Source organism: Erinaceus europaeus, chromosome 12 (genome assembly GCF_950295315.1).
Source record: "Erinaceus europaeus chromosome 12, mEriEur2.1, whole genome shotgun sequence".
Classification (NCBI taxonomy): Eukaryota; Metazoa; Chordata; class Mammalia; order Eulipotyphla; family Erinaceidae; genus Erinaceus; species Erinaceus europaeus.
Window position 1 is genome coordinate 39,214,011 of NC_080173.1, and position 27,746 is coordinate 39,241,756.

Consider the following 27,746-nt stretch of genomic DNA (forward strand, 5'->3'; position numbering starts at 1 on the left):
AGTTTCATACAAGTTTAAGACTTAATGATAGGAAGAATGTTTTTAGGTTTAAGATTGTTATTTATTTTGCAGTACTGTGGTCTTGAAATTTCACCATTCCCTTTAGGCTGACTTTTTAAATTCTTTTTACTTCAGATAGAGAGGAAGGGAAGAAACAGTGTATAGCAATGGAGGTCCCTCCAGTGCTGTGACATTCTCATGTGGTCCTGCACTAGGGTTCAAACTCATGTCACATACATAGCAAGACACACACCTTACTGGGAGAGCTATCTCTTGGTCCCTTTATTATTACTCTATTAAGTTATTTTTTATGGTATATAGAGAGACAGACCATAGCATTGCTCTAGTACATGCAGTGCTAGGGATCAAGCGCAGGGCCTTATGCTTATTAGTCCTGTGCTCTATTGCTGAGCAAACTCCCAGACCACCACAGTCTGTAGGATATATATAGTTATCCTTATTTTTACTATTTTGCCAGATCTCTGCTCAGCTCTGGCTTATGGTGGTATAGGAAACTGACCCTTGGGCTTGAGAGCCTCAGTCATGAAAGTCTTTTACATAATCATATGCTATCTTTCCCATCCAATGATGAAGCACTTTAAACATATAGGAAGGTAAAGAAAGTAATAAACCAGGTGTTGGGCAGTGAAACACCTGGTTGAGTACACGTTACAAAGTATAAGGACCTAGGTTTGAGCCTCCACTCACCACCTGCAAAGAGGAGGCTTCATGAGTGGTGTATGAAGTCTGTAGGTATCTCTCTGTCTCTTTCCCTCTCTACCTCCCCCTCCCCTTTGAATTTTTTTGTCCTGTCTAAAAATAGGAAAAAAAAAAGTAATAAACCACCATATGCTTTCTTCATTTTTGTCTCAATAGCATGCTTAGTATTTAGTTTCACCCTTGGTTAGTTACTAAAGAAATAGTTGACACTGTTATTTTTCCTAATGTGAAGAGAGCTTTGGGAATATTGTGCCAGCTTATATTGTGCCAGGATTTGGGTCTGAGGCTACAAATCCTCTGCTTTACCTGCTGAGCTAACTCCTGGCCACACAATAGCTTTAAAATTGATTGACTGTATAGATGATTTATTAAAGTAATGTTTTTTTCACATTTAAAGAAGATGGAGACTGTATAAAGAAGTTATTGCTAATTATTTATGATCTCAGGGTCATTTTGTTGAATGTACCAACAAGATAAATATATATACTAGTCAACATCAGTTTAAAGGCAGCATTCTCATTTTTTCATTACAGAAACATTTTTTAACCATCCTTTTCTTGAACAAGTTCCAGTTAAAAAATGTGAGTATCCAGTTTTATTTTGTATTTTTGTCTAGAGGGTGAATATAAGTTTAAGGGAAAATTAGTTTGTACCACAAAATTAATTTCTGGTGTGCTTCTTGAGATGTCATTGAATCTTTCTTAATTTCTGTAGTTGTGTTTGTTTACTAGCAATTGTTTTTCCTTCCAAATCTAAGTTGAAATAGTTTTAGTAATTGATGCATTTTTAGTTTCTTTCATGGGAACTGCAATAAATAAGGTGGATGCAAAATTTTGGCTAACACAAAGATGTAGTAGTCTTAAAGGGTTTTTGCTGTGAGACAAATCAAGTAATTGCACCACAAGTGGTATATTTCTTTACCTGTGTCTTCCCCAGCCTGCCCAGTCCCAGTGCCTGTGTATGCTGGCTCTGTTGCTGGAAACTCCTGTGGCAGCTCTCCATCTTGTCGTTTGGCCTCTCCACCAGTAAGTTCTGGTTTTATTAATAATAATTTCAGACTTGGTATTATGGAATCTGTTCACTAACAGCCTGCAAAAATCCGCTTATCTTCTTTATGTATAACGTTTACAGGAATAGCTGAAATTTAGGGGTAAAAGTGTTATTGTTGGGTCAGACAGACTTGGATTTGGACCTCAACTTTTAGTTATGTGAGCTTCAGCAAGAAATGTCACTTCTCTGGATCATCTCCCTCTGAATAGTTAGTAGAGTTATTTCACATGCCCTATGGAGTTGGGGATGATGATTGCAAATGAGTAGTGCTTATATAGGTGAATAGGTATTAATTAAAAAAAATTTTTTAAAAATATTTATTTATTAATTTTCCCTTTTGTTGCCCTTGTTGTTTAACATTGTTGTGGTTATTGATGTCATTATTGTTGGATAGGACAAAGAGAAGTGGAGAGAGGAGGGGAAGACAGGGGGAGAGAAAGACAGACACCTGCAGACCTGCTTCATCGCCTGTGAAGCAACTCCCCTGCAGGTGGGGAGCCAGGGGCTCGAACTGGGACTCTTTTTTTGTTTGTTTGTTTCATTTTGTTTTTTTATTTTTATTTTTATTTTTATTTTTATTTTTATTTAAGAAAGGAGACATTAACAAAACCATAGAATAAGAAGGGCACAATTCCGCACAATTCCCATAACCCAATCTCCACATCCTACCCCCTCCCCTGATAGCCTTCCCATTCTCTATCTCTCTGGGAGTATGGATCCAGGGTCGTTGTGGGTTGCAGAGGGTGGAAGGTCTGGCTTCTGTAATTGCTTCCCCGCTGAACATGGGTGTTGACTGGTCGATCCATACTCCCAGTCTGCCTCTCTCTTTCCCTAGTAGGGTGGGGCTCTGAGGAGGTGGAGCTCCAGTATACATTGATGGGGTCGTCTGTCCAGGGAAGTCTGGTCAGCATCTTGCTGGCATCCGGAACCTGGTGGCTGAAAAGAGAGTTAACATACAAAGCCAAACAAATTGTTGAACAGTCATGGACCTAAAGACTGGGATAATGCAGATGAAGTATTGGGGGGTATTCCCTGCATGCTCTTGTGTACTTCTGCTTTCAGGGATATATTTTTCTCCTAGTTAATGGGCACGGGTGAACCTATGCTCTATCTCAGGGGACCTGGACTATATCTAGGTTTGGGGACTTTATTGGGGAGTGGAACACCTGGAATGGAATTAGAGAATATATGAAAGGAAAGGTCTCACCTGAGTGATGAAGCTGAAGGGTTGTCATTCCATACCTTAAGTCTCTGGTCACAGTCTGAAGTGAAGCATGCTGGGGTGGCACTCGTTACATTGATTAGGTTGCAGTCCGCGGATGCAATATTATTTGATTTGAATTGAGAGCAGCATGCAGAAAAGTGGGCCCCACCCTAGGGTTCCAGGACTGGGGAAAATATAGGCTCTATAGTGGAGATGTGAGGTTCCTGTTGTCTTAGGGTTCAAGAAGACAATGGACAGTTGTTATTGTTACATTATTTGGTGATAGGGTTAACTTTGGAAAGTCCCTTTGATAGGGTTTGGGGTATAATACCCAGCATCTTGTATATAGCTGTGCTACCGGTTGCTTCTGTTCTCCCTGGTCTAGGCTTTTGGGAGAGACAACATATCAAAGACAGCCTATGTATTAAAATGACTCAGTCTGTGTTTTAAGAAGTTCTAGACATATCAGTTTTTCGCTTCTCATATTAATTAAATAGTGGTTTATATGTTTACACTTTAATAGGATTGTACATAAACACCACTCCCACCACCAAAAGACTGTGTCTCATCCCCACCCCCCACTCCCACCCCCCCACTCTCCGCTGTGCTGGGAAGCCCAATGGCCACCCTCCCCTTCACCACAGAGTTTTTACATTGGTGCCCTGCTCTCGATTTAATCAAATCCTGCTTTTAGTTTCCCTTTATATTCTTCTTTCTCAACTTCTGTTGATGAGTGGGGACATCCCATACTCATCTTTATCTTTCTGACTTAGCTGACTTAACATAATTCCTTCTAGCTCTGTCCAAGATGGGTCAGATAAGGTGGGCTCATTGTTCTTAATAGCTGCATAGTATTCCATTGTGTATATGTTACCACAGCTTTCTCAGCCACTCATCTGCTGTTGGACACCTGGGGTCCTTCCAGGTTCTAGCTATTATGAATTGTGCTGCTATGAACATAGATGTACAAATATCTTTTTGGTTGGGCATTATAGAATCCTTGGGGTATATCCCCAGGAGAGGAATTACTGGGTCATATGAAGGTCTATGTCTAGCCTTGTGAGAGTTCTCCAGACTGCTCTCCAGAGAGGCTGGACCAGTTTACATTCCCACCAGCAGTGTAGAAGGGTTCGAACTGGGGCTCGAACCGGGATTCTTATGCTGGTCCTTGCGCTTTGCGCCACGTGCGCTTAACCTGCTGCGCCACCGCCCGACTCCCTAATTTTTTTTAAAAATCTGAGTACTATAAACTTCAGTTTGGAGTTTCATGGTGCATATAATTTTCAGTGGTGGAGGAAGTGTGACCTTTGAGGAAGATCTCATTGACTTAGTCTTGAGCACTGGTGCTTTAAGTTTGCTCTGATATTACCAAGCTATTTCTTCCTTGGCAATCTTCCTTTCTGTCTTAAGTGTTTCTTCCTGGTCCTGGGAACTTCTGGTTACTACTTTTCCCTGTTACCTCCCTGGTTTTTACCTTGTCCTTTTCTGTCCTTTCCTGGTCTGACCTTTCCTGCAAATCTCTGTTTCAGGCTAGGAGGGCTGTGATCTTGAGACTTCTGTAAGCTGAAGGTTTAATGGCTCAGAATTCTGTCAACTGTTGTATTTTTCAGATTAGCCTAACTGACATGAATTTGTTGACTTCTTTGGCAGAAGAGTAGGAATCCTTAAAAGGAGGTGATGTGTAATTAGTAGGTGAAAGTAACTCAGAAGTTTAGTTGCTTCTGCATCCCTTTCTTGTCATGCTAACTATGACAACTGACTTAATTTCACTAACTTGTTTCTCAGTTGTAAAGCCAGTATAGTGTATTGACTTCATAGGGCTTTTTAAAGATAATAGAGAAAAAAAATGCTTACTTTATCATGTGACACAGAATAACTAGGGAACAGCAATTGTTAACATTTTTATTATATTCCTAATAAAAATAGTAACCCATAGCTAGAGCAGATGCTGAAGAAACCTATTGGAAACATACAAGTCCTAAAACCTGCAAAAACTTTTTTAAAAAATTTCTTTATTGGGGGATTAATGGTTTATAGTTGACAGTAAAATACAATAGTTTTACATGCATAACATTTCCTATTTTTCCACATTACAATACAACCCCCAGTAGGTCCTCCTTTGCTATCATGTTCCAGGACCTGAACCCTCCCCCACACCCCAGTCTTTTTTTTTAATTAAAAAAATTTTCCCCTTTTTGTTGCTCTTGCTGTTTATCATTGTTGTTGTTGTTGCTGTCATTGTTTTTTTAAAACATATTTTTGTTTATTTCCTTTTGTTGCCCTTGTTCTTTTATTGTTGTAGTTGTTGTTGTTATTGATGTTATTGATTGTTGGATAGGACAGAGAGAAATGGAGAGAGGAGGAGAGAAAGATAGACACTTGCAGACCTTCTTCACCGTCTGTGAAGCTACTCCCCACTGCAGACAGGGAGCTGGGGGCTCGAACCGGGATACTTACATCGGTCCTTGCGCTTTGCCCTACATGTGCTACATGTGCTTTGCCCCACTGCGCTACCGCCCGACACCCTTGCTGTCATTGTTGTTGGATAGGACAGAGAGAAATCTAGAGAGGGGGAGAGAAAGATAGACAGCTGCAGACTTACTTCACCACCTGTGAGGCGAACCCCTTGCAGGTGGAGGAGCCAGGGGCCTGAATCGGGGTCTTCACAACCAGTCCTTGCACTTTATGTGCGCTTAACCTGCTGCGCCACCACCTAGCTCCCACCCCAGTCTTTTACTGTAGTGCAATACATCAACTCCAGTCCACGTTCTGCTTAGTGTTTTCCCTTCTGATCTTGCTTTTCAACTTCTGCCTATGAATGAAATCATCCCATATTCATCCTTCTGTTTCTGACTTATCTCACTTAACATGATTCCTTCAAGCTCTGTCCAAGATAGCCTGAAAAAGGTGAAATCACAATTTTTAATAGCTGGGTAGTATTCCATTGTGTATATATACCACAACTTAACTCAGTCACTCATCTGTTAACAGATACCTGGGCTGCAAAAACTTTTCTTGTACAATCCTGCAGACTCAAACCAAACAAAAAAAGTATATGGTCTGTTAATAATTTAGATTATATTCCCATGAGTTAGTTTTTTTTTTTTTTTTTCTTTTTCCTCCGGGGTTATTGCTGGGGCTTAGCGCCTGCACTACAAATCCACTGCTCTTGGAGGCCATTTTCCCCATTTTTGTTGCTCTTGTTGTTACATTTGCTATTGTTGTTGGATAGGACAGAGAGAAATTGAGAGAGGATGGGAAGACAGAGGGAGAGAGAAAGACACCTGCACACCTGCTTCACTACCAGTGAAGCAACCCCCCTGCAGGTGGGGAGCCAAGGGCTTGAACTGGGATCCTTATGTTGTTCTTCACTCTTTGCGCTTTGCGCCATGTGCACTTAACCTGTTGCACTACCACCCACCTGCTCCTCCCTCCCTTTTTTTCCTTAACCAGAGCACTTTTCAGCTTTGCTTCTGGTGGTGCTGAGGATTGAACCTGGGACTTTCGAGCTTCAGTCATGAAAGTCTTTTTGCATAATTTTTACCTCCTCCACCCATATTCTTATGAGTTTAAAACTGAAAAAAAGGAAATAAACGTCTCTGTTTTAATATGGAAAAATTAAAAAGCATGGGTTTGAAATGATGTGGGGAGAAACAGAGGAATTTATTAACATGGACAGACTGCAGACTTTATGTGAAACTATAGGCGTGAAATGGCTGTAGTGCTGGCCCTGATGTTTGATTACTCTAACTTTGGCTGCTCAGTTTTTCACCCAGCAAACTTGGTTCATCACTCACCACTCAGAGAAGCCAGTACTGACATTGAGGAGATTTTCATCCAGAAAAATATGATGGGTTTTCTTTTGGGGGGTGGGTTAGGGAAGGATCTTCCCAAGAGAATGTCCTATTACATGAGAGTTCTCTAAGCCATTCAGTGTGATAGATGTGGAGAGCATTAGTAACATGTGGAGAAGGTGAAGCTAGAGGGAGGGGCATACTGTGTCTGACAGGATTTGGGCACTGAACAGTTCAAGCTTTATCCGTAAAGCTACTCAGCGCTGTGTAAATGATTCACTGGTAGAAGTCTGTCTTGGAGACAAGTAGAGTTTCTACTTGATGGAGAACAATCTTAAGACTTTTGTAGCTCTTTTGTTTGAAAATGAGAACCTGAAATAAGGCAGGAGAGGAGACTATGAGGGGCTAGATAAGAGAAGTTTGTAGAGTATGAAGATTACTGATTGTGGGAAGAGGGAAACATTGACGGGAACTGAATCCACGTGTGGTGAGGAAGTCACTGAGGGAGCACAGGGAGGAAGGAGCATTTTAAAGTACAAAGGTAATGAATTATTGTTGTATGGGTGAGGACATGTTGCATGGGCAAGTAAACAGGGGCCTGGAGCTCATTGGAGAGAATCGGCTTCAGAATCATCATTAGATAAATGGTATTTGAAGATTATCACGAAAGTATACAAAACTGTGTTCTAGGCATTTCATATTGTACTCCTTTCCTTTAAGGGACAAAGAAGCTGGTACCAGGCAGAATAGCTAGAGTGTTAAGCCACAAATGACTCACAGAAGGCAATTTCATTGGAGGGTAGAAGGCAGGAAGTTGATTAAGGGGTACATAGAAGGTGAGGAATTTGACTTAAGAACAGTGATCTTAAACAATGAAACAAGAGAAGATGGTAATAAAGGATGGCAGGAGTTTGAGATGTGGGAAAAGTAAACATGTTAATGTGTAGGGGTATAGAATGGAAGGGAGATTAGCTTTGAATATGAGAAAAGCATCAGATTTCCATGAAGGTGTTGTGGATGCTGATCACTTTATAAAAGCAGAAGTCAAAAGTTCCTGCCTGAACCACTAGAAAGACATTGTGTAGCTGTGAACTCAGAATCACATCTCAGCTTGATTGCTTGTGTGATCTCACGCAAATTCCCTCTTTTGAGATTTTTATTCTTTTGTGTGTGAGATGGATTTCAGAGTAGGGCTGAAGTTAGCTAACACATGGCATGGTCTTCACGGTGCCTACCCCAATGGTTGATGACTTTGAAAGGTTAGTTCTTGCTTCACTCCTTCCTCAGGACATAAAATCTCTTCAAAAAGTTCTAGGAAGATTATACACATTGAAAGGCATACACGAAAATGATGGATGGATAAATAAAGGAGCCCTCAGGATACTTGAGACTTGGCTTAAAGAGCATTGTGCAGTATTTATCCTTTTCTTAAATGGAAACCAAGATTAATCAGGGCATTAGGGAACTTAAAACACTAACTTATTAAGTTAATTGTTTTTGAAGACTATTGTAACTTCAAACACTATGAATTCACTAATATCCTTGAACTAGGCAAACACTAAAAGATATAGTTTAGCCCCAGATAATTTATTTAAATGTATTTACAGCTTTTCTTCCCTTCTTTTTCTGTCTTCTATAAAGCAGCTTCTTCCTCTAACAAAAGAAACACACCCACACTTCTGAGGGATTCCAAATGTTTCTATGAATTATCTTTTTAAATATAACATGTTCTTTTATTTTCTCATGTACAATGTTTTCTTCAGTAGAGATTTAATCTTTGCATGAGCGCCAGATATCATTAGGTAAAAAGCCCCTGGGCATTTTGGTTTAGTCACTAAGTGAACATTTATTGAGTATGCTGTGCTAGGTAGGCTATAAGCTGGAAGTGTGGATATTAAGATTTTTAAAAATTCACTCTTAAAAAATTTAAGGAGACAGACATGTACATGTGACAAGTAGTATGATGATATTTTTCTGTATAATTTTTTGAAGTTTTTATACAAAAACACTTTAAACTTTGCTTTTCTAAGGGAGTTTCCAGAAAGTTTTTTTTAAATCTTAGATGATATTGAATTTTATGCCTACATTTATGACAAAAATTACTTAGTTTAATGACTATTCTGACTTGAATTGTAGTATTAGGCCAGTTTTAATTATGTGTTGTTAATTTTTAGTCCCTTCCAGATATGCAGCATGTTCAAGAAGAAAACTTATCCTCCCCACCACTGGGTCCTCCCAACTATCTACAGGTGTCCAAAGACTCTGCCAGTACTAGTAGCAAGAACTCCTCTTGTGACACGGATGACTTTGTTTTGGTTCCACACAACATCTCATCAGACCACTCATGTGAGAATCTTTTCTACTTGTACACATTGTATTCTTAATTTACTAGACTACTACTAAAATATCTCTATACCATACCCTCTTAAAAGACACCTTTTTTAAACGAACATTTTATTTAGTTGTTTGAATTCCAAGAATTGTAGTTCTGACTTTACAAAATTTTCTCAGTGTTACTCCATAAAATAATAACTTGGAATTCTGAAGAGAGATGAAAACTTTATAGAAAATGATCACAGATTCTATTTGTATCTAAACAGCACAGTAGACAAAGCATTGTTGACTTGAAAGAAAGGAAGATTTCATTTGAGGGGGAAGAGACAAAACAAAACAAAGCAAACTAGGAGTAAAATGATTCTTAAAAAAATAATCTGGTATGGTAGGGCAGGTGGCTCAGCTGTAGAACACAGGACTTGTATGTGTGTGAGCCCCGTTTTGAGCCCTGGTACCATATGTGCCAAAGTGAAGCTCTGGTAGTTCTCTCTTGTTAGAATATTTTTATTAAAAGAAAACCAGATGTTCTTCAGAAGACACTGGTCAGAAATTAAGTATTTAGGAAGAATATCAGAAAAACTGAATTCAAGATGCCTTGATACGGTATACCTAGTGTTCTTTGAATAGTGAAGGGAAAAATAGAATAGGCAACATCACTTAAAAAAAAGTGTTTTGGTTTGGTTGTGAAGGAAGGAATAAGCTGGAAATTGATCAGTGGTGGTGGTGATTGGCAGGGTTGCCAGAGATTGAACCCAGGGCTTCACACATCTGAAGCTTGTGCTGGAAATTGACTGCCTTAATAATATCAAGAGGAGTTCATGCAGACAAAGTTGATGTTTGTTCTTTTCCAGTGGTTGGACAAATTTTATATCAAAAGGCCTGTTTTTGTCAAATACTTGTTTAAGCAATTTGAAAATATTTGAAAATATCATATGAGAGTTTCATAAGAGAGAAAACAATAAAACTAGAGCACTACTCCAGCTCCTGGCACTGGGGAAAGAACTTGAATCTTCAGCATTCAGGTCCTGTGCTCTCTCTACCAGTTGAACTATTTCCTCAGCTGCCTTATTCTCTAAATTGTGTGTTTGAGAGAGAGAGAGAGAGATGGGGGAGAGGGAGAGAGAGAGAACATAATAATTATCTTCCTAATTTTTATGCAGTGCTAGGAGCAAACCCTGAGCTTCATTCATTCAGATGTTTACTGCTAAGCCCTTTTGCCCCCAGGTTCTTAATAACTGCCTGTGCTAGGCACCTTGCTAGTTTTTGTGAAGGTCACAACCCCAGACCAAACACATTTGAAGATATGTTGACTAAAGAAGGGAAACCAGCAATAGTAGATAGCAGTTTATAGCCAGTGCTGAGATTAGAACTGACCTTTAAAACTCATCTATTACAGTGGTTTTTATCTTGTTTAAAAAATAATTTAAATTTAAAAGAAATTATTAAATATTTCAAACAGAAAAAAACCACAGATAATTCAAGTCATCTACCATGCTAATTTTATGTTAATATTATGCAGTATTTATTTAGGAAATCTTCTTTTTCTGTTTAAATGAGAACACTATTCAGCTCTGGCTTATGGTGATGCTGAAAATTGACGTTGGAGCTTTGGAGCCTCAGGCATGAACGTCTTTTGTACCAGTATAACTGTTACGTTATTTCCTTAGCCTGCAATATTTATTTTCAGTTTTTTGTCTTCCACTTTTCTTCTACTTTTAGCTATTTTACTCAGTGGTCAGGTCATAATGAATACAAAATCAAATTATTTTTAAAGAAATAACTATCCCATTTACAGTAAGGTATTAGGAAAATTAATAGCATTAATAACAAATAATGAAATCTTTAATTATAAAAGAACAGAGTAGTATTAGTATCCTGAATTCCTATATTTTACTACCTTTAACACCATTGTTGTTTAATTACTAAAGAGCAGGAACTTTAAAAAATCATCTTATTAGGGAAATAGTGAACAGTTGTTGACATGTGGGTTCAGTTTCTTACTGATGGATATCAGCATACCACTCCCACCACAAACCCTGGACTGGTCTCCATCGTGTTCTGGCTACTTGATGCATTCCCCCACTCCCATCCTCCCCCTTATCTTTTGCTTTGCTCCAGTAAAACTTACCCAGTCAAAACTTCACTCTGGGGGACCAGGCGGTGGCGCAGCTGGTTAGGTACACACATGAAGGTGCACAAGGACCCAGGTTCAAGCCCCCCTGGTCCTCATCTACAGGGGGAATGCTTCACTCTCTCCCTCTATAATTTATAAGTGGAATCATTCTGTATTCATCCTTTTCCTTCTGGCTTATCTCACATCACATGATTCCTTCAGGCTCCATCCAAGACATGGAAAAAGGTTTCCTGATTTCTTGGCAGTGGCGTAGTATTCCATTGTTATATACCAGAACTTCCCCTCCTCTCCCTTCCTTTCTTCATTTCTTCCTCTCTCCCTTCCTTCCATCTTTCCTCCTTCCCTCCCTCCCTTCCTTCCTTAATGGATAGGGACAGAGAGAAATTGAGAGGGGAGAAGGAGATAGAGAAGGAAAGAGACAGAGACAGACATATAGCCCTGGTTCACCATTTGTGACGCTTTCTCTCTGCAGGTGGGGACCAGGGGCTTGAACCTGAGTCCTTGCACACTGTAATGTGTACACTTAATGTACACTTAACTTGCCCCCCAACTTTATTAGCTACTCTAAATGTATTTTTTAGACATGGATAAAATGACATATAAAATGCTGTAGATAAACTAAAATCCCCTTGTACAACTTTAGCTCTATAAAATATTAATATAAACAGATTCTAGGCAAATAATAGTCTGCTATGTTTTTCCAAAGTGGTTATAATGGCATCTTCTAAAAAAACTTTTATTTTTATATTTAACTTTACATGGAAATCACCTTTGTAGATGGAATTAGGGTAGGAGTCTACCAATTAATTATCCCAGCGTTCTTTATTGAATGTTTTTTTTTTTCACTGATACACACTTCTCTATTTGAATGTCATGTTTATATAAAGGATTTGGTTTAAGATTTTCTATTCTGGTTCATTGTGCTATTTTTTAAATTTGTGTGTGTGTGTATGTATGAGAGAGAAGGGGGAGTTAGTGGAGAGTATTTTTATTTTATTTATTTATTTAGATTTTATTTATTTATTCATGAGAAAGATAGGAGAAATAACCAGGCATCACTCTGGTACATGTGCTGCCAGGGATTGAACTCAGGACCTCATGCTTGAGTCCGGTGCTTTATACCACCTCCCAGACCACATGGAGAGTATTTGTAATATTCTAAAGAATCACCTGGGGAGTCGAGTGGTAGCGCAGCGGGTTAAGCGCATGTGGCGCAAAGCGCAAGGACTAGTGTAAGGATCCTGGTTCAAGCCCCTGGTTCCCCGCCTGCAGGGGAGTTGCTTCACAGGCGGTGAAGCAGGTCTGCAGGTGTCTGTCTTTCTCTCCCCCTCTCTGTCTTCCCCTCCTCTCTCCATTTCTCTCTGTCCTATCCAACAACAATGACAGCAATAGTAACTACAACAATAAAACAACAAGGGTAACAGAAGGGAATAAATAAATATTTTTTAAAAATTAAAAAGAATCACCTGGGCTATTCTTAGCACTATTCTTACAACATATATTTTATTTTTATGACACACACAGATATGGAGAGGCAGAGATCAGAGCACTACTCAGTTCTGGCATACATGGTGGACTTGAGACCTACTATATGCAAGTCTCATGCTCTACCACTGATGTTCCTCTCCAGCCTCATCCCATATAGTTTAAGTCTTGGCTTAATAAATCCTGCAAAAAAAAAAAAAACATTTGGGGATTTTGATAGGAACTGCATTGATTCTGTAAGGCTTATCTAGGATTTAAGCCACTTAGATCTTTGCAGTATTGTTTACTCAAGTGTTTTTGTGTGTTTCTTCACATAGTTTAGTTTATTTATTATGTTTTAATACTATTGTACTTTCCACATAAAAGACATCCATCTCTTCTGTTTCATTCTAGTTACCTTTGCTTTTTTTTTTTTTTTTTTGGTTCTTGTATAAATACTACCATTTTTTAAATCTTTTTTTTTTCTTCTTCTTCTTCCAAAACTGCTTCTGTCAGGGTCTTTGTGCTGCCAAGTTTCAGACCTCAAACTTGAAGAAGTCATAGCATCTGTTAGTGGTCACACCCTTACTGTTAAGAATTACTGTGGAGGAAGTTGACTTAGTCGGTAGTGCAGTGAGTTAAGCGCACATGGCACCAAGTGCAAGGACCAGAGTAAGGATCCCGGTTCGAGCCTCTGGCTCCCCACCTGCAGGGGTGTCACTTCACAGGCGGTGAAGCAGGTCTGCAAGTGTCTATCTTTCTCTCCTCCTCTCTGTCTTTCCCTTCTCTCTCCCTTTCTCTGTCCTACCTAACAACAATAATATGAATAACAACAACAATAAAAAAATAAGGGCAACAAAAGGGAAAATAAATAAATAAATAAATAAATATTTTAAAAGGTATTGAGTATACAAAATATATATTTAAAGATTTTAGAGATAGAATGAATAGCAGAATTGGGAGGCAGGTACTGAGATTTTTTCATGTTGTCCCTGCCCCCCCCCCAAAGGCAAGGCCTCCCCTCTATCTCTGTCACTCACCAAATTGGTGTGTTTGTTACCACTGCACCTCCATTGATAAGTTAGACTCACCCTAAGCCCAGAGTCCACTCTTGATGTAGTACAGTCTGTGGGCAGATAGTGACATATATCCATTATTATAATATTATAAAGAGTGTTTTCATTGCCTAAAAATCTATGTTTAGGCCAGGGAAAAAGCTTAGCTTGTATTTCATTAGCTTGCATACCTGAGGGTTCAGAGATCACAGGTTCAGTCTCTGGTACCACCTTATGCCAGAGTTGAGCAGTGCTCTGGCCTTCTCTTCTTCTTCTCTTTCTCTTTTCATAATAAATAAATTAAATCTTTTAAAAAAACATATCTGTGATTTACCTATTGTCCTTCTCTGCCAAGCCCTAGAAACCACTGATGATTTTGTTGTCTCTGTCATTTCACTTTTTCCAGAATGTCATATAGTTAGAATTGTATAGTATGCAGCTTTTTCAAATTGACTTTCACTTACTAATATGCATTGAAGTTTCTTCCCAGTCTTTCCATGGATTCATAGTTCATTTATTTTTAGTGTTGTGTAATATTCCATTGCCAGGATGGTTTATCCATAATAGTTTATCCATTCACCTACTGAAGGATATTCTACCTCACCTCACGAAGTTATGGCAGTGTTGAATTAGCCTACTACTAGAAATAACCATATGCTAGGTTTTGTGTTGACATAAATTTTTACTTCATTTGGGTAAATACCAAGAAATATAATTGCTGGATGGCATGGCATGATTGTTTATCTTTTTTTAAGTGTTTTTAAATTTTTAAAAACTTGTTACTTATTTTATTTTATGAAGGGGGAGACAAAGATACCTGCAGAATAGTCCCATTGCTTGTGACACTTGCTCCCTGCAGGTGGGGACCAGCAGCTTTAAAAAAAACAGGTCTTCTTGCATGGTGATGTGCTCTGTACTGGGTGTGCCACCACCTGGCCTCAATTGTTTATAGTTTTCTTTTTTTTTAAGTTTATTTATTTATTTATTTTGCCTCCAGAGTTGTTGCTGGGGCTCAGTGCCTGCACTATGAACCCACTGCTCTTGGAGGCTATTAAAAAATAGCCTTTTGTTGCCCTTGTTGTTTTATTGTTGTTGTTATTGCTGTCATTGTTGGATAGGACAGAGAGAAATTAAGAGAGGTTGTGAAGACAGAGGGGGAAAGAAAGATAAACATCTGCAGACCTGCTTCACCACTTGTGAAGTGACCTCTCTGCAGGTGGGGAGCCAAGGGCTCAAAGCAGGATCCTTGTCCTTGCACCGCTCCTTGCAGTTTGCGTCATGTGCACTTAACCCGCTGCACTACTGCCCAACCCCCAATTGTTTAGTTTTCTAAGAAACCATCAAATTATATTACAAAATGATTGTACTATGTTATATTCCCATCATCAAAGCTCTTGTTCCATACTTTCACAAGCATTAGTGCTGTTGGTATTGCATTTTTTTGGTTCTGATTGTTGTTTTAATTTGCATGTCTTTTAACAACATGTGATATGAAGTATCATTTCATATGCCGTTCACCATCGTTTTTGGTGAGGTGTCTGGTAAGATTCATCAAGGGGCCAAGCGGTGGTGCACCTGGTTAAGTGCTCATATTACAGTGCACAAGGATCCAGGTTCAAGCCCCTGGTCCCCACATGCAGGGGAAAAGCTTCATGGTTGGTGAAGCAGGTCTGCAGTTCTCTTTCCCTCTCTATCTCCTCCTCCCCTCTAAATTTCTCTGTCTCTATCCAATAATAAATAAATAAAATACTAAAAAAAAAAGATTGATCCCTCAAATTATAATGAATGTAGCTTACTTGTTTATGCAAGAGAGAGAGAGAGAGAGAGAATGAGAACCAGATCATTGACTTAGCACTGTGGTGCCAGAGGTCAGACTCAGGACCGCATCTTTGAAAGTCTAATGCCATATCCACTGTCAAAGAAGTCCATTGTGTTAATCAATTTATTTCTTTCATGTTGGCATCATGATACCCAATCAATGTTTCAATATCCATAAAAATCTATTTTTATGATGCTCCATTGAATCTTAGTTCAAGACATCTTGATAGTAAAATAATTTCCTGTTCCTAAGCATGTCATAGCTCTATTTGTCCTAGTTTTCCTCAATACAGGTCTTATATACATTTTGTTAGATTTATATCTAACAAAATGTATATAAGTGGGTTAATGCCAGTGGTATTGCATTTTTAATTTTAAATTCCACATGTTCATGGTTGATATGTAGGAAGACAAATGGCTTTTCTTTTTTATATATTTATTTATTCCCTTTTGTTGCTTTATTGTTGTAGTTATTATTATTGTTATTATTATTATTATTGTTGTTGTCATTGTTGGGTAGGAGAGAAATGGAGAGGAGTGGAAGACAGAGAGGATAGAAACCTGCAGACCTGCTTCACCGCGTGTGAAATGACTCCCCTGCAGGTGGGGAGCCGGGGGCTGGAACCAGGATCCTTACGCTGGTCCTTGCACTTTGCGCCACCTGCACTTAACCCACTGCACTACCGCCCAACTCCAGACAAATGGCTTTTGTATATTGAACCTTGTATCCTGCAGCCTTGACTTTATAACATTACTTCCAGGAAAAATTATCTTGTTTTTTTCCCCCCAGATTTTTTATATAGATGATCGTGTCTTTTGTTGTCAGTGTTCAGGGCACCAGTAGGCCGGCTAGCTTCGCAGCGATAGACAGACGACCAGGGACACAAGGCTGAGCGGAGAAGCAGTATTTCTTTATTCACTAGTGAAAGGTTCAAAAAACTAATCTAATCTAAACTAATCACAACTCAAATCTGTCTTGCATCCTTCTCCTCCTGCGGCAGAGTCAGGAACCCAGGAAGTACGTAGGATAGGGGGATAGGGGGCGGGGAGAAGCAAGAAGCAGGAAAAGCCAAGGACTAAACCACAATCTCCCAGAGGCAGGGGGAGTGAGACCAAACCAATGTAACAGTATGACCATGTAAATAGACCACAACTTCAAGCAGTGTACAGAAGGGATCCTAGAAGCATACCAACAGTCTTTAATGTGCAAAAAGTCATTTTTATGTTTTCCTTCCCAATCATTTAACTTTGATTTCTGTTTAAATGTGATGTTAGCTGTAGATATTTTTGTAGCTATGCTTTATCAAAGTGATTTAATTAGGAAGTAACTGTGTTCTGTGTTTACTTTTGTTACCCATGAGTGAAATTCCAACATAAATATATGGTAAATTTGCACTGTGTTCAGTTTGCTTGCTAATAATCAAATTGGGACAAGTTAGTTTTGAGGGGCACATGATGTAGCAGAACTGATAATATTCTTATCTTTTTCCTTTAGATGATATGCCAATGGGATCTGCTGGCAGACATGCTTCAAATGAGTTCTTGGTGTGTGGAGGGTATGTTTTAATGTGTGTGTGTGTGTGTGTGTGTATGTGTATATATGTGTGTATGATTTTTCATATTTGTCATAAGGCTAGAACTTTGGTTATATTTTTGATTCTAAGTTTCACTTTGCTTCACAATTTATTATTTCTCTTTAAGTTAAAAAAAATTGTGATATAAAAGCCTCATAAAGGAGCTAGGTGGTGGTGCACCAATTGAATGCACATGTTATAATGCTCAAGGACCCAGGTATGAATCCCCGGTCTCCACCTGCAGGGGGAAAGCTTTGCAGGTGGTAAAGTAGGGCTGTAGGTGTCTCTGTCTCTCCCCTTCTATCACCCTCTTCCCTCTCGATTTTTGGCTGTCTCTATCCAATAAATAAATAAAAGGAAAAAAAAACACATAAAATCTATCTTGGTCATTTTTTATTTTTAAAATACTATTTATTATTATTGGATAGAGACAGAAATTGAGAGGAGGGGGAGAGACAGAGAGACAACACCACTTGTGAAACTTTCTCCCTGTAGGTGAGGATCATGGGTTTTAACCTGTGTCCTTGTGCACTGTAATGTGTATGCTTAACCAGGTGCACCACTGCCTGTCCATTTCTAATATACAGTTATAGTACATTATATATTCATAGTGTTTTATACTATTAGGACTTGCAAAACTAAAACACAATACTCATTCATATCAGCACTACTCACTCACCCTCCATCCAAGTAAACTTATGCTTTCTGTTTTTATGAATGTGATAATTTAAGTACCTTTCATAAGTTGGAATCAATCTGCTTGTGTATGTGTGAAAGAGAGAGGCTTGTTTATTTTTGCCTCAGGTTATTGCTGGGGCTCAGTGCCTGCACTACAAACTTTTTTTCCCCCCGTTTTATTGGATAGAACAGAATGTAATTGAGAGGGGGGGAAAGATAGAGAGAGGGAGAGAAAGGTAGACATCTGCAGACCTGCTTCATCTCTTATGAAGCAACCCTCCTGCAGGTGGGGAGTCCGGGGCTTGAACTGGGATCCTTGCATGGGTCCTTGTGCTGTGTAGTATGTGTCCTTAACCCAGTGTGTTGCCACCCGACCCCAGAGACTTGTTTATTCTACTTAGCATAATGTTCTCAAGATTCATTCATATTTTAACGTGTCAGAATTTACTTCCTCTTTCTAGCTGAGTAATGTTCAACTATTTGTACACTCCACATTTGCATATTCCTTCCTTCCTTGATGGATGTTGAGTTGCATCTGCTTCTTGGCTGTTGGTTTCCTTTATTCTCTTGCTGTGTCCTTTGAGCACAGATGTTTTAAAAATTTGATATAGTCTCATTTGTGTATATTTTATTATGTTGTCTGAATTTTGGTGTCATATCAAAGAAACCATTGTCAAATCCAGTGTCATGGTGGTTTTTTCTTATTTTCTTTTTTGCCTTCAGGGTTATCACGCTGAATGCCAGCACTATGAATCCACTGTTCCTGGTGGCTATTGTTTCCATTTTTTAAAAAAATATTCTTTATTTTCCTTTTTTATTTATTTTCCCTTTTGTTGCCCTTGTTTTTAAATTTTTGTTGTAGTTATTATTGTTGTTGTTATTTATGTCATCATTATCATTATGTTATCAGAAAGAAATGGAGAGAGGAGGGGAAGACAGAGGGGGAGAGAAAGATAGATACTTGCAGTCCTGCTTCACCACCTGTGATTTGACTCCCCTGAATTTTATTGGATAGGACAAAGAGAAATTGAAAGAGGAAGGGAAGATAAAGGGACAGGGGAGATAACATAATGGTTATGCAAACTGATTCTCATGCCCAGGTTCAATCCCCTGTATCACCATAAGTCAGAGCTGAAAAAAAAGAGGGAGAGAGAAAGATATCTGTAGACCTTCTTCACTGCTTGTGAAGTGACCTCCCTACAGGTGGGGAAACGGGCTCAAACTGGGATCCTTGAACAGGTCCTTGCACTTCATATTATGTGTGCTTAACTTGGTGCGCTACCACACAGCCTCCTTTTCTCTTTTGCTTATAATGTATTTGTATAGCTTTGATAGTGTTGTGACTCAGAAAATGAGTTTGGTAATGTTTCTTTCTTTTTACTTGTTTGTAAGAGTGATATTGGTATTAATTTTCTTTTTATTATTATTATATTTTGGTATTAATTTTCTAAGTGGTAGGTTTCACCAGTGAAGCCATATTGTCCTCCTTGTGCTTTTAATTGTTTGGAAGTTTTTTTTACTGAAGATTTTGACTTCTTTACTAGTTATAGATTTGTTCAGACTTTTCTTCATGAGACAGTCTTGGTAGGTTTTAATCTTTGTAGAGCTTTACTAATTTTTTCTAGATTATTCAGTTTATTGGCAAACAATTGCTCATAGTTTATATTGTAATCTTTTTATTACTGTGATATTAGTTGTAATGTCCCCTCTCTTGTCTCATTTTTAATCTTTATTTATTTATTTTGAAGATACAGAGTGAAATTATGAGGGAAGGGGGAAATAGAGTGGGGGCGAGACAGACACCTGCTTCATCACCCTGCAGGTGGGGATCAGGGCCTTGAACCCAGATCCTTGCACACTGTAATGTGTGCTCTTAACCAGGTGCACCACCATCTGGCCCCCTATCTTTTTTTTTTTAATGAAAGCAATTTTTAAAATTTTTACTGGTGACTTAATATTGATTTACAAAATAGCAAGATAATGGGTAGCAACTATGTACTGTTTCCACCACCCATTCCTTCCATTGTAAAGTATAGCAGTTCTACTAAGGTTGCAGATATGGGTTAATAATTATTTCTATAACTATCTGTCTATATTTGTATGTATTTGCCCATTTTTTCCCTATGGTTCCATCTTTACTTCTTTTCCAAGTCACACATACACCTATTACTACTACATCTAAATGTTCCTCCCCTTTTCCTCTTCTCTTTCTGGGTTCTAGTGGATTGGAGTTCAGAGCCTTCTGGTCATCTTCCCCCTATCATTTCTTCCCCTCTGGGAGTATGGACCAAAATTCTTTTTGGGTACAGAAGGTGGGAGTTTTGGTTTCTGTAATTGCTTCTCTACTGGACATGGGTGTTGGCAGTTCAATCCGTACCCCTAGTTTATTTCTATCTTTCCCTGGTAGGGCACTGGAAAGGTTGAGGTTCCAAGACACATTGATGAGGTCGTCTGCCCAGGGAAGTCAGGGTGAAATCATGATAGCTTCTATGAAAGCTATTTTTTCTTACATTACATAGTATTTTTATTTTATTTATTTATTGTGGATAGAGACAGAAACTGAGAATGAAGGGAAAGATAGAAAAAGAGAAAAATACCTGCAGCACTGCTTCACTCATGAAGCTTTGATCTGTGCAGATGGGGATCAGGGACTTGAACCAGGATCCTGGCATATTATAACATATGCACTCAGCCAGGTGTATCACCTCCCCCCTCATTTCTTTTCCATTTAGTTTTATTGAGGTATGTCAGATATCACTGTATAACTCGATGATTTGACATATTATGAAACTTTTAAATTTATGGTTTTGTACATTTGAATTTTTCTGTTCTCAGTTTCTTCTTCTTCTAGCGTTTGCCCTTCTTCTGTAGCCAGTCAACAGCGTCAGGTTGAGTCTGATGTAAAGTTTCGAGACCTCCTTTGAATCTGGAGAGGTGGCAGTCGTTGACTATGTGGGTCATAGTCTGTCTGTAGCCGCAGGGGCAGTTCGGGTCGTCTCTGGCTCCCCAGCGATGGAGCATAGCGGCGCACCGGCCATGGCCTGTTCGATAGCGATTGAGGAGGGCCCAATCATAACGTGCTAGGTCAAAGCCGGGTTGACGCTTGCAGGGGTCTGTGATGAGGTGTTTGTTCTTTACCTCAGCTGACTGCCAACTCTGTTTCCAAGAGTCTGGAACAGAGAAGTTCAGTGTAGGCATAGGGGACCAGATTGGGTGACGAGACGTCAAGCGCTGGACAGGGTGGGCGAAGATATCCGCGTATATTGGCAGGTCTGGTCGAGCGTAGACGTGGGAAATGAACTTAGATGATGCCGCATCCCGACGAATATCTGGCGGGGTGATGTTGCTAAGAACTGGCAGCCATGGAACCGGGGTGGAACGGATGGTTCCAGAAATTATCCTCATGGAGGAATATAATTTGGAATCGACCAAGTGGACATGGGGGCTACGGAACCATACTGGGGCACAGTATTCTGCAGTGGAATAGCATAATGCCAGAGATGATGATCATAGTGTGGAAGCGCTCGCGCCCCATGAAGAGCTGGCCAGTCTTGCAATGATATTATTCCTCGCGCCCACCTTTGTTGCAGTTTTTATGAGATGTTCGTGAAATGACAGAGTGCGATCGAGAGTAACGCCAAGATAGACTGGCTGGGCTTCATGCCAGATTCTCGTATCGCCAAGCTGCACATTAAGCTCACGCAAGGCCGTGTTCTCAGTTAATCAAGTTAAAGATTTTTTTTAAAGATTAATTATCTAAAAAATTCCAAAAATGACTGTTTTTTCTTTTTTTTTTTTTCCTTTTTTTATTTACTTACTTTAATCTCCTGCTATTTTTGGACCTAGTTTCCTTGGTCCATACTCCCAGAAGGATAGAGAATAGGAAAGCTATCAGGAGGGGATCAGATAGGGAGTTCTGGTGGTGGGAATTGTGTGTAGTTATACCCTTCTTATCCTGTGGTTTTTTGTCAGAGTTTCCACTTTATAAGTGAAAATTGAAAAAAATAAAGAAGAAGAAGAAGAAAGGTGAAAGCAAGAAGAACTCCATAAATAGTGGAGTAGTACTTTTGTATCTGTCATCTCTCCACTAAGAAAAAAAAAAAGTATGGTGTATTAGTGAGCAATTCCACTTATCTATAAATAACAGGACCCTGACTGTAGTGTTGAATACTAGCAAGTTAGCTGTCGGGTAATTGTGAGGATGTGGTTGAGCTTAGCAGGGCTTGACTTGAGGGGACACCCATCCTGTCAGTCTTTCTTTCTCTACTGAGAGGTCGAGCGAGGAGGGACACAACCCCCCAAAGTTTGCCTCCTCTTATCAGACTCCCTGCCTCACAAAGCACCCTGCATTCCTGATACTATGGCCTGCTCCCTTATTATCTACATAATTATTGTTTTGCCTGAAAGATCCCCACCCATTCCATTCCTTCAGTCTATCTTCTTTCTACCCTCAAGACCCTTCCTGCCTGCAGGGTATTATTAATCCTACCAGTTAAAACCCTCGCAACAGCTGCTAAGGAAGTTCCTATCTTTCCCAGCCCCCTTTCGCCTTTCTCTGCCCCTTCCCAAACCATGTCAAGCCATTTCCGTTTCTGACTTGCCACTTCCGTGTCTGACTCTTAAAAGCCTTGGCTCTCTGATCAATAAAGATTTGAATCGCCTGACCACCAGCAGCTCTGTTCCTGGGTCATCTCTCTCGCATCGCTGAGTGAGTAGCTGCCCAGGCTGGCTCCAGTCGTGATCTCTCCAACCCGGAGAGTACGCACTTGAGAAGAGGCATGATACCCCCATGATAGCCCGGCAGTTAGCATGAGGAGAAGTCAAGATAAAAATTGGCTGCCTTTGTTTCTGAGGAAGTTAAGTGTCTTCATTCAGTTCTCTTGACTCTTCAAGGTTCCACTGGTCCTGAAATGAATGCAGCCAAGAATGGTCCCAGCTGTGACTATGGACTACAAGCTCAGGCTGACAGGGACTTAGAGGTTACATAGGCTTCTGTGCTAAATATGAATATATATGGGCCCTGGGTCAGATCAATGGAATAAACAGTTAATTGTATTTATATACTTTCTTCAAGTTTGGGATCTACTCTCTGCTCTAGTCCAGCTTTTTAGTTGTATTCTCAACTCTTGGCACCATCTTCTAAGACAATATTTTTAGTCCACGTGCATGCTAGTTATTAAGCTAAGGCAAAAATAACTAAAGTCATGGGCCCCTTGAAACAACCTAAAGTAGACTTTCTAGCTTTTTTCAACCCCAGGATCCCTAATCTCATCTGCTCTATTCCTACTTTTTGGTTTCTGCTTTTTTTTTTTTTTTTAAGCTGTGAGATTTTTTTTTAAGTTAATTAATTAATTTGGTAGAGACAGAGAAATTTGGAAGGGAGGGGGATATAGAGAGGTAAAGAGACAGAGAGACACTTGCAGCCCTACTCATGAAGCTTTTCCTCTGCAGGTGTTGACCAGGGGCTTGAACCTGGGCCATTGTGCACTATGCTTAATCGGGTGCATCACTGCCTGGTCCCTGGTTCCTGTTTATTAAACATTTTGTCTTGATTTATATCTTATCACCTTTCATCCACCAGGTTTCAGATACTAATATGATTTCATCTTGACCTCTCTGGTCAGATGATCTCACCAAAGTGTTGTGGAACCTCACTTCTCCAGAGCCCCCCTACCCCATTAGGAAAATATAGAAATAGGTTGGGGGTATAGATTGACCTGTCAACATCCATGACCAGCAGAGAAGCAGTTACAGAAGCCAGACCTTACACCTTCTGTACCCCAAAGGAATTTTGACCAATCTCCCAGCTCAGGGAAGAAATGATATGGGGAAGATGACCAGAGGGCTCTGCACTCCAATTCCATCATGACCTAGAGAGAGAAGAGGGAAAAACAGCATTCAGAAGTACTAATAGGTGTTTGTGTGACTTTAAAAGGAAGAGAAGGCAGGACCATAGAAAAAGTGGGCAAGTAAATATAGATGTGTAGTTATAGAAATAATAGTTAACTGACATCTGTGACATTGGGAGAACTATTTCAGTTTCCAGTGGAGGGAATGGGGACACAGAATTCTGGTGGTGGGAATGGTGTGGAATTATACCCCTGTTATATGATAATTTTGTAAATCAATATTAAATCACTAATTAACAATTTTAAAAAGTTCTATAATAACACCTGGAGTTCCAGCCAGCATACCCACCTTCCAGGTAGAAAGAAGGCAGAAGAAAGGATAGATATCTTCACCTAGACCTCAGTGACCAATAACAATACGTCCCTAGTGTGATTATAAGGGAGCCAGAGAGAGATGTGTCACAGTTTAACTGGGTAAATCACCTGGAAAAATTGACTTCTGTTAGTAAGAAACAAGGGACAAGTGGGTTTTAGGAAAACAACTAAAAGTCTTGCTATCGATGAAATTTTCTTTCTTTTTTTTCATTTAGAAATGAAGTATTTTTAAAAGTTTTTTCTTAATTTAAAAAAATTATCTATTTGTTGGATAGAGAAAGTCAGAAATAAATAGGGAAGGGGGAGAGAGAGGAAAGAGACACCTGCAGCCCTGCTTCACCACTTGAAAAGCTTTCCCCCTGCAGGTGGGGATCAGGGGCTCAAACCTGGGTCCTTTTGCCTTGTAACATATGTGTTCAACCAGGTGCACCACCATCCAGCCCTCCAGAAATGAAATATTTTTGTGGTTCAAAAAGTTCTAAAGTGAGACTTGAGTAAACACAATTGTTGTCTTTTTAGATAATTAAGTATGTTACCTCTTTAAAAATTTTTTTTTTCTATTTATTTTGATGAGGCGTAGAAAAATCAAGAGGAGAAAAGGAGATAGGAGTAAGGAGGGACAGACATAAAGACAAGCAGTGAAGAAGCAGAGGTACAAGGACAGGGAGGAAGAGGGGGAGAGAGAGAAAGAGAGACATTCCACTTAGCTTTACTGTTATGAAGTATTCCCCCTGCAGATGGGGACTAAGGGCTTGAACCTAGATCCTTATGTATGGTAATGTATATGCTTAACCAGGTGTACCAACACCCAACCCAGTGTTAATTCTATTTTTTTAAATATTTATTTATTTATTCTGTTTTGTTGCCTTTGTTTTCCTGTAGTTATTATTGATGCCATTGTTGTTGGATAAGACAGAGAGAAATCGAGAGGAGGGGAAGACAGAGAGGGGGAGAGAAAGACAGACACTTGCAGACCTGCTTCACTGCCTGTGGAGCAACTCCCCTGCAGGTGGGGAGTCAGGGACTTGAACTGGGGTCCTTACACCCAGCGGCCCGCTGTGCTCCTGCCTGACTCCCAATTCTTTCCATTTTTAATGTTGTATGTCATTGGGGGAGAGTGGGAGATTTGTGTAGGTTTTTTCTAAATTATAAAGGGTAATTTATTGAAGCTCAAGTTTGCTCCTGATGGCTCATAGTATATTGTATATTTGATTGAAAGTTGTCTAAACACATGGTATCTCTGATTTTTAGAAAAGCAGGGAGGTAGGTTACTACAGAAACTAAATAGTGATGCTTCAAAATGTAAACCTGGGCCAGAGAGCTAGCTCACCTGGGAGAGCACCTGCTTTGCCATGTGTGCAACCTAGGTTTGAATCCAGCCTTCATTGCACTGGGGAAAAGCTTCAGTGCCTTCTCATAACTCTGTCTCTGTCTGAAAAATTCGCTACAGCGCAGTGAATTCCTTCCAGCAGGGGTGGAGGGTAAGGGGATGGGATGGAAATTGATGCTCTCAAAGCATGTAACTGATCTAACATTTATTTTATTTTTTATGGGAGTGAGGAAGACACCAGAGCTTCACTCAGTTCTGACATATTTGGTGCTGGAGCTTGAACTTAGGGCCTCAGGCATTCACATCCTTTACTTCTGAGCTATCTCCCTGGCATTATCCAGTATCTTTTCCTATGGGGGTATGTGTGTGTGTTTATATATATTTTTCTTGTAGCAATGAATAGCAGACTATGAGTGGAAGAATGTGTTTTGTTGACTTATTCACTGTTACAGAGGAATGGCTTTCCAGTTCTTATACTTTGCACATGCATATGAAAGTCAGGAGTGTTCTTTATATGACACATAATTTGGGAGCAGTGTGTGATCTGTGTACTAAGGTACATATTGTTACAATGATAATTTCTTAGTCACTTAATGAAGTGATCATTTGGCATTTTCTAGAAATTTCCCTAAGTATCACCAGTGGGTCAAATGAAAGAAAAATGGTCTTACTGATATTTCTTTCCTTTTTAAATGAATTGCAATTGTAGGCAGTGTCAGCCTATTGTGTCACCTTACAGTGAAACAGCACCAATTCCAGTTCCTACTCAGATCAGGAATTATCAGCGCATAGAGCAGAATCTTACATCTACTGCCAGCTCTGGCACAAATCTGCATGGCTCTCCCAGGTAATTTTTAGTGATTTTCATCCTTTCTAAATTCTTTTAGAAATTGCCTCATTGTCACTGTTGAAAGAAATGACTTTCCATGGCTAGGTTAGGGTCTTTCATATGTATATTAGTGTTCACAATTAAATAATCAAAACATATTTTGTAATGTATTTAAATTATATTTAAGTTTGGCAGGGTGATATAATATGATATGTATATATATTTTCCACAAATACACTTTTTTGCCTCCACCCCCACAAATATACTTTTAATAGCCAAGGAAGAACTTATTTTAAAAAATGGAATCCCGTGGTCTGGGAAGTGGTGCAGTGATAAAGCTTTGGATTCTAAAGTAGGAGGTCCAGAGTTCGATCCCCGGCAGCACATGTGCCAGAGTGATGTCTGGTTCTTTCTCTCTCCTTCTATCTTTCTCATTAATAAATTAATAAAATCTTTTAAAAAATGGAACCCCACCAGTATAGTATATTATTTAAATTAAGTTCATGCTTGACTTAATAAGAGTTATATTTGATAAGCCCATCTTAAGGTGAAAGTATTCTAAGTTGAAAAAGGTTAATATACCTAGTCTATCCATTATTATAATTTGGCCTAGACTATCTTCAATATGCTCTGAACATTAGCCTGAAGTTAGGCAAAATATTTGAAGACAAAGCCTATTTTTTATCACAAAGTGTGGAATAGCTCACATAATTCATGGAAGTCTGTCCTGAAGAGTGTTTGAAATGTTGAAGTAGAATGAATTGCTGGATGGTGGGGATGCTACAGTGATAGGATCATTGATTTCTCTTTTCTGATGAGGTTGCAGAATAGCTGGGAGATTACTTAACTGCATGAGCACCTGGTTGACTGGGAACTGAGGCTCATTGCTGTTGTCCAGCATGAGGACACTAGCCCAGGGGAGATCAGAACTCAAAATTTGGAGTACAGTATCTACTGATTGGTGTATCTCTTTCACTGTAAAGGGGGAAAAAACAACACCAGAAATAGAGTTCTGAAACCTACCTAAGAGGGTATAACTTGTTTCTTCATTCCAGATCTGCAGTGGTACGAAGGTCTAACACAAGCCCTATAGGTTTCCTCCGGCTGGGGGCCTGCTCACCAGCACCAGCAGACACAATGCAAACAGCAGGACGGAGACTCTCCACTGGGTCTTCCAGGCCTTACTCACCTTCTCCTCTGGGTAAAGAGAGTTTAAGGAACTTGTTTGAAACGTTTTCACCACAGAAATTTGACATGGCTTTCAGTTTAGGAGTATTTGTTCATCAAATCTCAGCTGATTGAGAATCATATCCCACCACTTTAGTGCTACACTTGGGTCTCTGTGGAGACACTCTGTAAAGATCTCTTAGAACTTCTGTTGGAAATTTAATAATATGGATCTTAGGGTGAAAGGGCACCTCCTCTGGATTTGGATTCTAATTCCAGAGTCAGAAACCCTAAATGCAAAATTAGGGAAGCAGTCAGAGATTAGGTCCTGAGGAGGGGCCTTCCTTGAATGTCCAGGCACAGGCTGGAGA

At 39.5% G+C, this 27,746-nt stretch overlaps 1 protein-coding gene across 5 annotated transcripts in view; it reads left to right on the forward strand.

Annotated features, from left to right (window-relative positions):
- ULK2 (unc-51 like autophagy activating kinase 2) overlaps positions 1 to 27,746 on the forward strand; it is a 102,339-nt gene that overhangs the window by 38,660 nt on the left and 35,933 nt on the right. For 3 of the 5 annotated variants that reach the window (XM_060203171.1, XM_060203175.1, XM_060203174.1), the window contains 6 exons: positions 1,254 to 1,301; positions 1,657 to 1,745; positions 8,943 to 9,114; positions 17,069 to 17,129; positions 26,089 to 26,226; positions 27,264 to 27,409. In XM_060203171.1, the coding sequence (XP_060059154.1) occupies positions 1,254 to 1,301; positions 1,657 to 1,745; positions 8,943 to 9,114; positions 17,069 to 17,129; positions 26,089 to 26,226; positions 27,264 to 27,409 (654 nt within the window). The remainder of the gene's footprint in view (positions 1 to 1,253; positions 1,302 to 1,656; positions 1,746 to 8,942; positions 9,115 to 17,068; positions 17,130 to 26,088; positions 26,227 to 27,263; positions 27,410 to 27,746) is intronic. The other 2 variants (XM_060203172.1, XM_060203173.1) reach the window with 2 other exon arrangements.